This window comes from Tigriopus californicus, chromosome 1 (assembly GCF_007210705.1).
Source record: "Tigriopus californicus strain San Diego chromosome 1, Tcal_SD_v2.1, whole genome shotgun sequence".
NCBI lineage: Eukaryota > Metazoa > Arthropoda > Copepoda > Harpacticoida > Harpacticidae > Tigriopus > Tigriopus californicus.
Window position 1 is genome coordinate 4,197,542 of NC_081440.1, and position 16,733 is coordinate 4,214,274.

Genomic DNA, 16,733 nt, shown 5'->3' on the forward strand with positions numbered 1-16,733 from the left:
TCGTCGTTTAGAAAAGTCGGGAGGGAGAATCGAACTGGAACCTACTTCCAATGCACCAACCAAAACACATGTAGTACATCTCCTCTAAAAGTCTTTGCCTTCGTCTTTCTGCCTTAGATTTGAGGATAGTCTCTCTCCAATGCAGCATGTTGCTTTTTGTTGCTAAGAGCCTTGTATTTACTCCAATACAAGGTGAATATGGCTAATTACTTTTATGTAAAATACAATAGCTTTAGCTTTTTGATATTTTCTATTAAAGAAGCACAAATTGGGAGGCAATTGTAGCTTTGTATAAGGGCATTTGTATAATGCTTGTAGATGAAAAAAAGAAGAAACTATTTTTCTAAGATGAAATAGAAATGGTCTCTTGCGAACGTTCAAAGGCCCAAGTTTTTGCAAGGTAAATTACAGCCGGTGTGCTCTAACAAAAGTGCCGAAAAGCTATCTCTCTTGATTGTCGGACCCATTCCATAATCAATTTGCCGACCTCAAATATTCCTAAGGAGTATGTACGTATGTAAGAGTTGATCAAGTAGCATACCCTTATTCAGACTTGGACAGTTTTTGATCAAAATTCCTGTTGAAAATTGCTGATGAAAATAATTAAATATCTTATGAGGTTTAATGTTGGAGGAAAGATTTGTTTCTAGACAAAAGGGATGAAATTGAAATCTAGATTCTAACTAGCCATACTTTAGGCCAGAAGTATAACAAGTGACCTAAACGAAAATTGTTATGCCGTCAGTAGATAAATGTTACCTAAGAGCAGATCCAATCAGAACTCAGTTTTCAAGCTTTATTTTGCCTTTAGAACAAACAACTAACAAACATATATATTTTGAATATTTCACCCCCCCAAACTCAAAATACAAACCATTCAAAGAGCTAAAAGATAGAAATACTTTAAAATCTTAACACGACCACTTCCTGAAGATTGTCTAAAGTATGTAGTAGCATTTAACAATATTTCACGGGCTCTTTACACTCTCTCACTTTGAGTTTTATTTTGGAACGTCCGTTTGTTTGGGGTTTTCTACTGTTTTCCTCGCATGGTGGAACTATCATGCGCCTTCTGTGTTCAAATCAATGGTGACCAACGATATGAACGACGTTTTGATGATAAAACGATCTGGGCTTAACAAAAGGAAGTCCGACAATTAATGTAGATATGCTCTCCCATGATGTTTTCTCTTACATTTATAAGACTTGTAGACTACGACGAATTATGAAATATTTCAGTCACAGACTGATGAATGGTTTGAAACAAACAGCTCACACTTCTATGGTGCAAAGGAGGTACAAATAAGACACGAGTTCAAAAGCGGTAAAGAAACCAGATGAATCGATACAACAAACGATATTCTAATAGCATGGTGGGTCTACAAAGAGCACGCCAAGGGCATTGGGGAACATTGGTGGCGTTGTAACCAAGGGGTAACGCTTTCTTTTTTTATTTTTTGTTCTTACTTCCGCTCCATATGAACCACTTCACTTCCGTTGGCACGCTTTTTGATCCAATGGTCCATATGCTTCATCTGTCATTGGCTAATGTGATGCCTCTCAAAAGGTGCCAACATTCATCACATCAAGATATTTTCATTCAATCAAAGTCAAGAACTTTGAGCATCCTAAGAAAAAAGGCACCATTTTGTATCGTGTACGTAGGATTCTTAATTCGACCCACACGTAAGCAAACAAGGGGAACAACATATGTATATTCAGCCCACAACAATGAATTAATCAATCCTCTGAAAATAGACTCAAATCAAATTTCATGCTTTGAGATGTCTCAATCTGATCGAAAGAAAGAGAATGTCGAGTGCTTAATGTTTGGAATTTTTGAACCACCCTGCCCAACCAGAGACATCCATAACAAGAGGATTGGACATTACAATCGGTGAAGCTGGACGTTTTAGTCATAGCAATATTTCAATTCCCCAAATTTACTAGGGATAAGATAGAGGACAAGACAGCGATTTAAAGGAAAAATGATGTCATTTCAAGCTTATCTTAAACTTACTTTACCTGGATTTATCGGGTATGCCTGATTTACGTGGTATTAGGTCATCTTGAATGCAATAAAAAGTGTGCTTTTTAGCCTTAAATCCTTAAAGTACTATGTTCTGTCTGTTTCCATTAATGCATCCGTCAAAGAGCCTTGGCAAAAACATAAAATCAGGCTAACTCTGCCGATGTCCACTCATCTGGTTAAAGGTGTCTGGCTAAACGCATGCAACATCTGGGGGCAAAAGGTGTCGAACTATTTCGAGTTGGATCCTCTCTGGGAGCGAATATTGACGATCTTGTACACATGTGGTTGACATCAAATTCACCTTCAGAAACGTGCAGTGCATCAAACATATCACGTTAGAAAAGAATAAATGAAGTACTTTGTTTCCATCAAATCTGACGTTAAAATCTTACGATAAAAGATGAACATTGGAATCTGATTGGTGGAGGTGTCAAAAAAATATCATTGAAATCGACAAAAATATGGGCAATAATACAAGTAAAAACTAAAAACTAAACTTGATAATGGATCCATCAGTTTTGATTCATCAAAACTGCACTTGTTCTAAAGAATATTTTTCAAAGGACTTATTTTTTACTTCTAATGTTAAAGGCGACCTAACCACTAATTTCGGAGGAGAAGAAACCAATTTCCTTTCTAGATGAGGCGATATTATTGCTATTTGATGAAAAACAAAGAAAATAAATCATTTCCTCGCCTGTTTTATTCATTAACGAAAAATATGTAAGGCAAGAATTAACTAAATACCTATATGTTTGCACGATAGAGTACACCTTGAGCACACCTAATGAGTCATTTCTGGCCTGGAGAAAAATTTTAGATTATAACTATGCAAAAGCTGAATTATTGTCTCTTCGCTAAGAAAGGAAACAAAGCAATAATTCAAGCTGTACTTAAAAAATAAATGAAAAGTGAAGAGAACGGTTGAATGATATCGTGCTCACGAAAACACATTCGTTTCTTAAAAGTACAAATAGTACAAATGTTAACTCGACAAAAGCTGAATTATTGTCTCTTCGCTAATAAAGGAAACAAAGCAATAATTCAAGCTGTACTTAAAAAATAAATGAAAAGTGAAGAGAACGGTTGAATGCTATCGTGCTCACGAAAACACATTCGTTTCTTAAAAGTACAAATAGTACAAATGTATATCAAACCAGATGAACCTTATGTGGTAGCAACAATAACTTCATGAGTGCAAAAACAACGCTGAAGTTGGGCATGACTATCAGCACGATATCTTGCATTCTGGGTATTACTAGTTTAATGCTGAGACGAGTCCAGGAAAAGCCAGATTAGGGCGAGTCTTTTGATTTCCTAACTTTTTGTGGACTCAATTACCGTAAGAAGCTTGAGTCCGCTAAAAACGTAAGAAGCTTGAGTCCGCTAAAAAAATTCTGCCTTGTTTTTGCTACATTAAACAAGCAAGGCTATTCCAGACCTGTATTCTCCATCACCTTTCAAAAAAAGGATTGACCTTTTAAACGATGAAGACATGGCGGAGTTGTCTAGCTCGGTTCAAACCCCAGTGCCGGAATAAAGAGAAAAGGGGCAGATATGGCATGTTAGTCGTAACATAAAAAAGATCCTTGGTCCCATTTGTCCCTTGATTTTTATTTTATAAATTGTAAATAATTTACAGGCGCTAACTACACCCAAAGCCGGAGAACAAATTTAAAACGGAAATGACAGTGTCATTCGGAAACATGGAGCGATGTGATGACTGGCTTCGTGCGCGATCTCAAGCCTCCGACCCTAATAGACTTCATTTTTCGATCGAATTAACCGGGATTTTGAAAAATATCAAGCCTTCACAGCCACGACAATCGACTCTGAAACCTAGGATGAGAGTTGGAACACATATCATGGATGCTTTTGAAAACGTACAATATGGGATACCTTTCGTACCTTCTTTGAATATTGTACTGAATAGTCACAACCTCTCTAGTCCCTCTCAAATACCTGAGCTCTCGCAAGCCTTTGATGTTCCTAGTGAAACAACTTTGGACTTGTTCGACCTTTTGCAAATCTGCTGAACTCATTGGAGCCCAAATGGGTCAAGCATATTCAAGATGTGGTTAAACAATCGACTTGTACAGAGTTAGCATCGTGACACTATCTCTGGACTTCAACGTGCGATATATCCAACCGCTCATTTGAAAAGCTTTACCCACCTTCAACTGGATATGCTCATCGAACTTTCCATTATCTTGGAGGACTGTACCTACATCCTTCATGGCCGAGACCTGCTGAATGCCGTTATGTTCATCATTGACTAGTAAAGATTTAAATGGCGTCGACCCAATGGTCATTGAGCGAAATTTCAGCAACCCATTCCACCTATGACTACAGAAGTTTTGACCTTTCCTAAGACGCACTAATCCAATATCATTAATAGATCCTGGAAAATGGCATCTTCCTTAACCATTAGTGTTTAACCTTTTTGGCAAAATTTGAGGCAAGGTACCAAAAACGTCAATTATTTGAGGAAAATATTTTTTGTACCTCCTTGGCGTGTTTTGTGTGACTTGATAAATATGTGACATATCGAAAATTCTTGGGACTTTCGTGACCACTTTTGCGCTATTTTGTCTCTAATTATACCAATTTAATTTCTTTACCTCATCTTGTTTTTTATTTCATTTTTAGTTGTTTTGGACAATGGAGTAAAAATCGGATATAAGAGCATCGGATATAAGAGCAAATCGGATATAAGAGCAAATCGGATATAAGAGCAGGATTGTGAATCCCCGAATCAAATTATATAATAAAGTATAGTAAAGTAGCATCGGATATAAGAGCACAACATTTTGGGCCACATCGGATATAAGAGAAGAACTGAAGGCGGCAAAATATTTGTTTTTATTTCCAGCGCTCCACAATCAAGTTTTCGATGGAAACTGGTTAAGCCATTTTATAAAAGCAAGTTTTTAGCCGCTTTCTCATAAAAACAAACCGACAGACATAATGGCTTCTCACAAGATAACCACGTTTTCCATCAAGGAGAAGCAAAAGCTCCTTGCCGATTTTGACAAGCTGTCCAAGATCAGCCTGACCGAAGTTGCCACAAAGAGAGGAGTCAAAAATGCTTCCTTTGGAAAACTCTTGGTTTTTTTCAAACTCCATAGCCAATATCTAATTCTGTGACAAATTAACTACGTATTTGGTGCGTAAACATATAGATAACACGCTGCCCTCCTTGCATTTTGTTTCATTTTTCTTGATTTTTATGGTTGCATTTTGTTTGGATCGTAAAACTACATCAAAATTTAGCATAAAAATATGTTTTCTGTCATCAGATTTGCGGCGGAACTGGAGCATCGGATAAAAGAGCAGAAATTCACGGCCCCAAAGTTGCTCTTATATCCGATTTTTACTGTACTCAGTATACACACCTGTTTTTGAATGGTACTGACCAATAATCCAATAATTGCAGAGACAGACATTTAAACTTGGATGAAACTTTGAACGCTATTTTCTTATTTTATGATTAAAACCTCCATTAACACCATTAACAGAATTAAACACCATTAAAGAATAGTTGAAATGCATTTTCAAGGCGTTTTATTTTTAGTGGGTTGGAAGTCCTATTTTTAAATCTGAAAAAAATCATTCATTCTTTGATTACCTCAGGCCAGTTGAATTATATCTTTAAACGTTTTATTCAATCATCTAAAACTTCAGCGTTGCTTTTTTCTCATCAGGAAACTGACTCGTTAAAAAATTTAGTGGATTCCATTATAATACTGACATAGAAAACTATTGATAATTGCAATCAAAAAACTTACAGAATCATTCAAAAGCCTGGAATGAAGCCACTATCTTTTCAACCCCTAATCATAACCATTTTTGCTATTGATCAAGTAACGATGAAAACCATTAGTAGACATATTGAATTTAACGTTATATGGGGAAAAAACAATAAACACAACCATTACTGAATATTAGCCCCCTGAACACCACTTTCTTGAACGTTGACCTATTTTTGGCTCTTTGATAACAAACGAATTTCAAGCACTAGTATTTTTTGGACTAAAAATGAACATTGTAGTGGCTTGAAAATTCTGTGTGGGTTTCTTAATCGTTGTGACACTCCAAGGACCTTTTTGATCGCTTTTCCTCATACACCATAACGGCTTTCTTTTTTCTCATTCGTACTTTATTCAGTGAAACTGTGGAACGCACGAAGAAAGCCTTCATTTCTACAGCCTGGCCCCGGGAAAATGAGATTTGCCCAATTCGTCGTAAGTTCAGCTTTCATTGTGAGATAGGAACTCACATTGAAAGGTTTGACTAATGTGTTTGCTATTGGGACATTGAAGCAGGAAAAATATATGACGGCATCACATTTTTTGGGCAATCGCTAGAAATTTGCGGCTTAATAGTTCTTTGTTAAGGAATTGAATTACAGTTACAGGTCATTTATTACCATTGAGAGGAAGTGATTAAACTACAGTGTGTTTTAATAAAAGCAGATTTTTACTTGTAACATACACAAAACAAACCTTAAAGCTTGAAAAACAGTTTTTGGACGTATTTTTGCAATTTAAAGTTTCCAATTCTTACAAATGTTTTTGTTACCTGGGGAAAGATTTCTTTTTCGTTTAATCACATGAATTGCATAATATTACTTTCATTGTATTGAAAATTAGGTCAGGGACCCTCCCAAAAATGGCGATGAGTCATTAGACTGCAGTTTCTTAAAGGACCCAATAGTCTACAATAATGCCCAAGTGCAACTCTAGTAGCTACAGAATGGTCGACTCTAGTGTAGAGCTGTAGGGGAGTAAAGAGTCACTAGGGCAGTGAGATCTGCTTTTAACCAAGTTTAACCCACATAACGTTCATAAAACTCCTTCAGAGATGCCCTGTTTAACATATATTACAAATTCGGCAGCTAAGGTTCTGATGCTATCCAAGCCCTGAGCCAATGAAATCATTTTGGTTTACTCATATTCAACAGAAAGGACTCAAGCGGGTCTCAGAACTTGGGAGATTTCCTTTTACAAATTCGAACCTGAATGCGTCCGAAGTCATCAAGACACAGTGCGCAATGTTACTGAAAATATTTTCCCAGAGCTATTTTCCAACAGCAGTCGGCCATCGGAGCATTACCGGTTTTATCTTCCCGACGTGAGCAAAAAAGTGAAAGACTGGTAAAGAGTAGAGCCACTATAGTAGAAGAATATATATAGAGAGAGATGAATTGGGCCATGTTTGGAGTTCACTTTGGCAACCCTGAAGGCAAATCAAAGGTTTCTAAGTTCAACGCACATGAGCCGGAAACGGCGATACAAAAGGGTGACTGTATAGAGTTTTGTAGAGTTTATTATGATGATGGTGAAAGATTTTATGTACAGTTGGAGCCTATTTTCATTACGTTTGTGTTATCTTTTTTTGGCTTACTTGTCTACATTTATTNTGGAGCCTATTTTCATTACGTTTGTGTAATCTTTTTTTGGCTTACTTGTCTACATTTATTCATCAAACAAAGTTTTCGAGTATTGATTCAAATGTGCAATCAAACTCGACCCGATTTAACCTAATGTTACCTCCCTGGTCTGACGCATAATGCAGGGATGGAGGCCTGAAGGCGCGTCGGAATTTACTAAAGTATTTTGTGTCCGCCCATTCAGGAATGCCAAATTCGTATCGGTGCATGTTTTTGAATGCCAATATTCTTGTTATTTGATGTTTTCAACACCACTTTCAATTTTTACTTCACTCTCAATTCTCTAAACTTGACATTTTTAAACGAAGGAAATGAACCATGAATGAAATTGCACTTAGCTCTACCTTAAGTTGAAGCTTGGCAAATGGTAGTTTAACAAAATGTATGCATCACTTTTGCCAATCCAGGGCTAAGGTTGCATCAATTGTGAATCTGAACCTTCCGAATCAGCTAAATTGTTATTTTTACGGTCTTAGAGACTATAGAATTTAAAAAAATATATTGCACCTGGCTTATATTCTTGCTGAGTTCAACAATAATGAAGTAAATACATAACACAGGAAAAGCCGCCTTGGGGGTGAACTGAAGAACCACAGTACAATGGAGACGACGTTTTGAGACCAAAACCTCATGGGCGTACTCTTCTATTATAGTGGCTCTAGTAAAGAGGACATTTCTCCACGCATTTAGGTGTGATCACCTTCATCTAATCGACCAAGGTGTGCTCACATAAAAGTAATGTAAAATCAAGTCCCGAAATCGGAACGATACTACTCATTGTAAGTATTAACTTTATCCAAAGAGCCTGTATCTCCTTCTAGGTTGGATGATCGCGTGATCAATGAAAAATTAGGAAACTGTAAGCTAACTAGATTATTGACTCAGACGTCTTTTCGATTCAGGTCCGGTTCGCTCTTGATTTGAATGTTAAAAACTTCAAACTTGATTATGTACAATATATCCGTTATCCTTTATTAGCAACAAGGGGAGGCCATTTTTATTCGCATTTTAACCCACAAAAAAAGGCCAATGCTTGGTCGCTTGCATTGTCTACAACATTTTTGTTTAGGCTGAAAACATAAACTTGCCTTGAACAACCTCAAAATGCCATATAAAGTACGAAGCATCGTGGACACGTCTTTTTCGGATGAGATCTCTAAGAAAGTGCCTTGCAGCACGATTCAGACTTGACTATTTCAACTGGCAACAACCACTGAACCTGGTCTGTGTGCACAACCACTGCTCAGTTTACAGTAGAGCTCGTCATAACCATAATTGTTATAAGAGGCAAGCAGTAATTCTCCCGCAATTTGACCAAAAGAGACTAATGATTGGTGGTTCGTTTTCCTCTTTCACGAAAAAAACTCAATTCGAAGAATAACATTTTTTTTAAGACGAGTTCTAACATGGCTTGGCGTCGTTTTTTCAGGCAAGGAATAGATCAGTACTAGAATGGAATCTAAACGAGTGAAAGGCACTAAAAAACCACTAGGACGACGAAGAGCCCGAAGTCAGTTCAAAGCGGAAAACCACAACAAATGATAAAATGTCGAGGACTTGAAACGGCAAACATTCGAAAAATATGGCCAAGAAATACTGTCTGTTTCCACATGTCTATGCAGAGTGCACACACAATATATCTTCTTTTCTGAAATGAAGATAAGGAGCCAACTTGTGCTAAAAGGCAAGTTATTTCAATGCCCCTACCGACTACTGAACAATCTAAACCCACTGAACTGGTTCAGTAATAAAAACAACTTTTCTAAAGCAACTTGTGCCTGTCAAGTTTAGGGAATCTTATATTTTTTATATTTTGTAATAAATATAATTTGTAATAGCTAATTACAAAAAAAAAACAATATTTTTGTACCCATGCTTAGCTGTTTTGAAGCTGATGGTCGTTTATACATGGAGGTGTAAGCCTTCGAAATATATATTCATGAAATGTGGATTCAATTATATAACCCCAGGGGACTTCAGGAAATGCAGGAGGTTTTTAGGTTTTAAGGCTTTCGAGTAAATCGATTAAACCATTATCAAGCAAATAATCCCTTGAAGCCTTTTTTCATCCCCAAAAAGCAGTTGTTTGGGCCATGGTTTCAACGAGGCCACTAGTAAATGCGTCAATTTATGAATTATCTTCAAAGAGGCAAATGTGATTCCTGAAAGAAAACTAGTAAGTGAAATTTCTAAATTAGATTGCCTCTTTGGTTCTCCTTTATGAACCCAATTCAAAGATGAATGTCATGAATTGCGAGAATGCAAATTTAGCCTGCCTTTCTCAAGGGAATAATCGACATATTAACGGGACTACAAACACATTTGTTGGCACCTTGTGGTGGACAATTCAATTTATTTTCGTAAAAGAGCCCCTTTAATCTGAGTACGATCTGGGAATATAATCAAGAAACAAGTGTAAAAAGCTCTCTATGTTTGTCCCTATGTCAGACACCTTTAAAAAGTTATCTATTGCCAACGTATATAGAGAATAAAGTAAGGTAATTTGTGATTGTGTGCCTAAGTTCTTTGTCCCTCACAACAAAACAATTCATAAACGACCTATTAAAGAAAATATATAATCAACCTCGACGTCGTGTACTCAGCCGTCAAAAAAGGCCAAAGACGATTCGTCGCCGAAAGGTAATGAAATAAATATGCATGATATTTCTGCATATGAATTTTGGTGTTCTTCGTTTTTTTTAAATTCAATATTGAATTTAGTATTGTTCCCGGTTGTGCGGAAGCTTCGTCAAAATAAAAGTTGTCGAAGGTGAACCTCTGCAGAACTTTTAAAAAAGAATGTCGAGCTGTTTCAGTGATACTGGTTTCTATTAGCCAATTGATGTCAGAGGGTGCCTCGATAATCCAGATATATTTAGTTATGTGCACTTTTAATGAAACCGTGTAGTTTTTCTTCTCAGACCAAAAGAAGTTTCTCAAAGTTTATAATTCTTATTAGCGCTTCTTTTTTCAAAATAAGGGCAAGCAAACACATTCGTCCTCTCTCTCTCAATGTCTTAATTGAAGCTTTATATGTGTTTTCTTAGATAAGAGATTTTTTGTGCGAAACAACAAATATGTAACCTTTTAAAAAGAAACTTCTCTTATGAGGGAGGAAACGTGGCGTAGTGGTTCGCGCAGCATCTTAGCAAAAGAGATTTGCCGTGTTCTATTCTCCTCCCCGGCCTTCTTCAAAGACACTTTTAGACCCTAACCATGCCCATTGATGTAAAACCAAACTGATAATGGGCATGATACTGCATGTCAGAACTATATTCATATGAGGTACTGGCTACCACTGGCCGGACGAGGTTCAACTCTCCGACCATGGCATCCCAAATACAAAACATATACCTTTAAGCTTACACCACTTTTTGCCAGCCATTCATGAAGTGTTCGTTTATAGACTACAATTTCGAAACACGTGTTAATACGTACCCGGTACCCTAACTGAAATGTGTTTCTTTTGAGAGAATGTGAACAAAACTTTTTTCTTTAAATTACTCCGTGTGCAGAGAATGAATGATTTAGGAGGGCCGCTTGGAAAGCGGGAAACTTTTATTCAATCAAATAAAATAGAGGATCGTTCACAATGATTTCATGATTCGTATTATTTGACATTTTGCTTTTAGGGATATATTTCTCTTGGAGACACATGTTTCAAGAGGAACAAGTTTCGCATGCTTGCATTGCTTGTTCATCTTATCCTGACACTTCAACCCAAACCCCCAAAATGGCGCGTTGTTCCATTCTTGGCCAAGGGAGGTCATCCATTAGTATGCAATAATGCTCCAACCTCGGGCACGAACAGAGACACAAGTCGGCACGCTACACTACAACCTTGTCACAGATTTCCGATTGAATTAGAACTTCAGAAGTTCCTAAACGTTAAGGTTGATGATGATGATGATGATGTTGTTCGATTATGGTCTTGAGATCCTTCCACAAGTTGGGCCGCATCCTCTTGTATCACATCATAGAAGAGACGCACGGTCTCTTGGAACACTCGTCTACTCTTGCCGGTCGAATAGATATTGGCACTGGTCATTGCCTCATCCAAAGGCGTTCTTTGGGCCTGATCAACCACATCATAACGAAATAGCCGTGTCTTGTCCATCACAGAGTGTTTCAAGTTTAGAAGGAGGTCTAATGTGTCCGAGCACGAGTCCCCTTGACGAGCCAGAAGATGGAGTAGAGTCTGTCCATGAGCATTTTGCTCATTCAAATCCTGATCCATGGCTTGATAAAGCCGCACTAGGTAATGGCTCACGGTGCGTTTATTAGTGATGCCCGCAATAGCCAGGGCATTCAGTCCAGTGGTGTTTCTGACAAAGAGCAGGCTCTGATCGTTCTCGACGTAGAGTCTGATGAAGGCCAGAATCTGTCCAGACAGCAACTCTTGGGATTCTTTGTCCTTAGGAGTTCTTGTGCAGAGCTGCATTAAGACCGTGTCACCGTCCGGCGAGGCTGAGCACGACAGAACGTTGGCGTGCCGCTTGGAGAGCCCATGGCTCTTGTCGTAAATGGAAATGGCTGCAGAATGACCACCCGTTTGTCGGATCAGTTCAAGCTGCAACTTTTCCAACTCTGAGCTTGGAGCGTGTAGGCGGGAATAAAGGGCATTTGAAGACAAATATTGAGGTAGAGTGGTCATAGATTCATCCTCCGTTGAGGTCTTGACTTTCTTTAGTGTGGGTGTGACGGTGGCATAAGATGAGGAGCCACTATTGCCTCCATTACTAGCACAAGTCTGACAGCTCGGCAAAATGCCGCACTTGACCTCTAGGCAATTACACATCGCCTCTCTTGACGGAGCTTCACTCCGGAAGAAAGAGGGAATCAAGTTAAGTCCAATGATGGGCTCCTCCTCCTCCTCCTCGTCAGAGTCCTCTTCGGAGTTGGTTCTTCCATCATCCATTTTCTCTGACATGTTATTCTCACGAGCTTCTCTGGTGGATGAAAACAATTGAATTGAGGGAGACAGATGAGCACTCTGATGAGGGGGATATCGATGCTGTTTCTGCAACCGTTGGCTCAAGGCCGGATTTCTCGCATTGGAGCCATGATTAGCGCACTTGGCGGTATAGACAAGGTCGGTCTCCATAATAGTCTTCCAATACTCCTCACTCAGACTCCAGAGATTGATGAACTCGTGTTGAACATACGACAAACGTGGGTATCAGAAACGCGAACTATCATTCACCATGCTTGATCACTTCTAGTTCTTGCGCCCCTTTAGGAACTCGTGCAAAGTCACTTATATGTTGCTCAGTAGGCACGTTTTTGACGACTGTGTAGAGGTTCAGGGTTTGTAGAATAATTTTCCTCTCAATCAGGAAAACTTGACTACATTCAACCTCCTTCTCTTCGAAGCGAACAAGGAAAACTGAAGGGAAATGCTGGATGAGATTCAAGAGAGGGAAGAAGGAGAAGCTCGATCCCCGACTACGTGCTCGGTCTTGCAGACCGTCGGAAACAATGCAGTGAGGCGTTTAACTTCAAGCAGGTCCGGGAGAGAAAGAGCGACCCAGCGCGAAAGAGAACATTTGTCAGGCCTGTACAACTCTGCCCACATGCTACTCTCATGTGTGACTCTGCAATGGATTTGCAGCACCGAATACGAGGCTCAAATAGATGTAGCGACAATGAAATATCCACATATTTTCATTCGGAATTAGGCACTGCCAAAACATTGCTACACAATTCACATTTTCTTCAGGTTTAAGATGGAATAATTCTCTGCACGAATGAATGTCAGCTGTTGCCTGGCCACAGACACCCTAGAGTCCAGAGGCATAGAAATAAGTCAGTCCTCTTGGCCAGAGGTAAGTGGAATTGGGGCAAGTTCAATGCTTCCTTGGTACCAAGGAGGTGGTAGGGAGGCTACGTGATAGGCGGGTCTGGAGCGCTGGATTGTGTTCATTGCAGAGTACATCGGCTAAGACACTGGAAATACCAACTCGGATTAGAAACTACAAAAGTGGGCTTCATCTTGATAGCTGATAGGTTAATGGATTGCACATCAATCCAGCGCTCCAAAGTGTGCGTGCAAGCATATTGGGAACATGAAATAATATCTAAATGATCACTTGCATTACATTTTTTCTTTACTGACTTTTCTTCACATAGTCGGTTTTGCGGCACTATGTACCCCCATAAATGCCCCGCCAAAAATCTGTTTACGGAATGTCCTGATGACCCCCTACCAGTCGTTCTTGAGCCACTGAAAAAGTCTAGGTTTGACCAGCAAGCTTTGACCAACATACTCACTTGGGGAATAAAAAGAAATTCCCTGATCATGTTAAATTGTGTTTTGTGAGAAAAGGTAAAACTAAGAGGCAAAATTGTCAAAATATAATTGCCAACTGTGTATTGGCTTTCACGGGCAACAGGTGTTATTATGGATAAGGGTTCTAACCCCTTTGAAGAGGGTGGTATGAACGCTGTTGAAAGATCTTGATGTAGCTCTGATGGAAGCTTTATTGAGGACACTTTTTGAAGATGCTTGAGTCATAATGCCATTGGCTCCAAGACATCTATTTATTTGTTTGCTCAAATGATGGGCAGACTTTACCTTCTCCTTTTAGCTTCTCCTCAAATATTTTCTGACTTTTCATCTAAGATGAATGTTATCCAAAACCAGGATTTTTACTTAGAAGGCCTTGTTAAGAGAAATGAAACATATAATCCATTTAATGAACATTAACTTGATCAAGGTCTCATCTTGATCATCCATTGTCTCATTTCTAAATTGTTGCCAAAAAGGTCTTGGCTCTTGAAAAGCTAGTTGCTGATTACAAAATATCCTTCCTTTCCATCACAGAAACTTTGACCGTGGGTCTCAAATGAGGAGCAAGCCAATGTTTTTACTTAATTTGTTGCAATAGAGTATGCTAAGGCAATGCCATTTTTCAAAGTACAAATATGCTTTATATGTTAGGCATACTTGCACATTATTTTTTTTTAGTTTGGTTTTTCACGGGCTTTTCTAACTGCTACGGGGAGTGTAATTCCCAGTGGTATTAAAATGAAAAGTTATAATTCGTCTATTTGTTACCTTTCAATCTCTGTATGATATTAGTCGTGTTGATATGTTTAATGAAGAAGTAGAGGTCTTAGTTTGTCCCCTCCATGGTCTTGATGTATTGAATATTGCAATGTTTACACCTCCTTCCTGTCTAGTACCTTAGTCTTTTGGGCACTCTAATTCAGTGTTGTAGAATGTATCCTGATGGGTGAATTCCCATAATGCAATCAACATCTCAGTCACTCAAAAAACTAGAAGAGTTTATAATTTTGTGCAATTCATCCTTGCAAATCGAATTCTGGAGTTGATCGACCCTGATCCAATCCAGTACTTCCATGTCACACCAAGTAATCTGTCACATTGTTACGTTCTTGAAATAGGGTTGGCCATTATTCAAAAGCTGGCATTCTCTAGAATAAGACCGTTTATAAAGATGAGTCTGGCCAAGTTCATGATCAGAAGCAAACATTAGTGTCTAATTGTAGTCTGGTTACTGCACTTCAATTTTCATAATTATAAGACCTTCACTTTATTTACCTGATTGTCAATCTAGATTTTTTTACGTTGTCAGTGTCTAAGCTTTCCTTCTCAATAAATACAAAGGGGGAGCGCTTGTGAAATGCATGGGGTGGGTAGGTGGGTGTGCGGAGGAACCAGAGGAAGTCTCTTTTTCCACAGCACAGAGAGAACCGCTTACGTCTCTTGCCCTTCTACACTGTGCAATGCACTCGGTGTATGTGCCAGGCCTAATGCGGATCTAGCGGCAGTGCCAGTACCCACATACCCGAGCAAGAGGCCTATTCTCGTCTCACGAGCCGCTCTGACTCCTAGCACAGCAGACCTCCCAAGCCTTGTTTTCGACTTGAATCGATGGCTCTGAGAAAGAAATGTATGATAGAGAAAGAACTGCTATTTTACCTGGACAGACAGATTTTTCGACGATATAGGATGATTGTCGCGTCATCATCAAAAACAACAATGCCTGTAGTTTCACCCATTGACTTATTGCAACACTTCCAAGTAGGCGAGGGTCTTAACCCTAAAGCTAATTACATTTTTCAAGAGCAATGTTTGCCCAGAGTATAACGTTTTCTACTACCTTGGTGGAGCTGCCTTCTATTCGTTCATATCTTTCATCAAAACTCTCATGAATGAAAGGCTTCAAGAATAACTGGCATTTGGTTACCATTAGTCCTCTGAAGTAAAGAAAATTCTAGGAGAAATGTAGTGCGGGACCCCTATTTTGGACATTTTGTGGAGGGAGAAGTTAGAAAACCATTCACAGCCAACACTCACCGAGATCCAAATGAATATTCAACTATTGAGTGAAGATGTGTTGCAAAACTCAAAAAGTCATTTTAGGTGAAATTCTATCATTTATTAATATTTTGCCTCAATATTAGAATACTGCTTGATTCAACAGCCTTATGAATTGAAATAAATGAAAAATATAAAAATTAATACTCGTAGGGTGCAGATTGGCTGAGCAGCTTGTCTACAGAGTTTCCATAGAATGCTGTCGGCCGATTGCAAATTTTATTTAACCTCTTGGGTAGCTAAATTTGGTAAGAATAAAAATGGTAAGTCATTTGCACTTACTTTCCCCAACATGTGTCAAGATACGTTGGAAATCTCATAAGCATATTGCATGTAGCAAATCTACAATAAATATTGATAGTGGCTGTAGAATATTTATTCATTCAATAACAATTCATTTCTTTGGATGAAATTTGATAAAACTGAGGCTTGAGGAAAGTCAATACGGTCAAGACACCGTTGACAAGTTTGCCTTTTCATGTTAATTATATTCTCTTTAAACAAGAGAGCGTGAAAGGGCAAACAAGATTAACAGGTTGACCAAGTTGACTTTTTGAATTCAAACGTGGATAGACCCAATGCATAGAGAGTGATGGCCAACGAATATGCCGTGTTCTTTTGTGATAATGGTTTTTCTAGGTGTAATCTAGACCAAAAACTATTTGAAGCTATGATTTAGATTTTTGAAATCCGCTTTGTCTGCTTTGTTTATTGGCTTGAAACTTACTTTTCAATCACTCCTGAAGGAGCAGCTATGAAATAACGTTAACAGAAATTGTTGGTAGTCTTTCCGTTGTGGAGAGCCAAGATTGTTTCCATGAAAACCGGTTTTCATGGATACAATAAAATCTTGCCTAAAACTTCATTTTCCTCTAGATGGTCCCAGGATACACAGAGGTTCTACA

The 16,733-nt window shown here is 38.5% G+C and overlaps 2 protein-coding genes across 2 annotated transcripts in view; one reads left to right on the forward strand and one right to left on the reverse strand.

The window, feature by feature from the left end:
• LOC131880856 (dynein intermediate chain 3, ciliary-like) overlaps positions 1 to 16,733 on the forward strand; it is a 50,544-nt gene that overhangs the window by 24,056 nt on the left and 9,755 nt on the right. The gene's annotated exons all lie outside the window — the stretch shown is intronic.
• On the reverse strand, positions 11,011 to 12,361 carry LOC131880845 (uncharacterized; the record flags this gene model as incomplete). The annotated part of the gene is given in 1 exon segment (XM_059227563.1): positions 11,011 to 12,361. A coding segment is annotated over 1 exon segment (1,006 nt), but the record flags the coding sequence as incomplete, so codon positions are not given.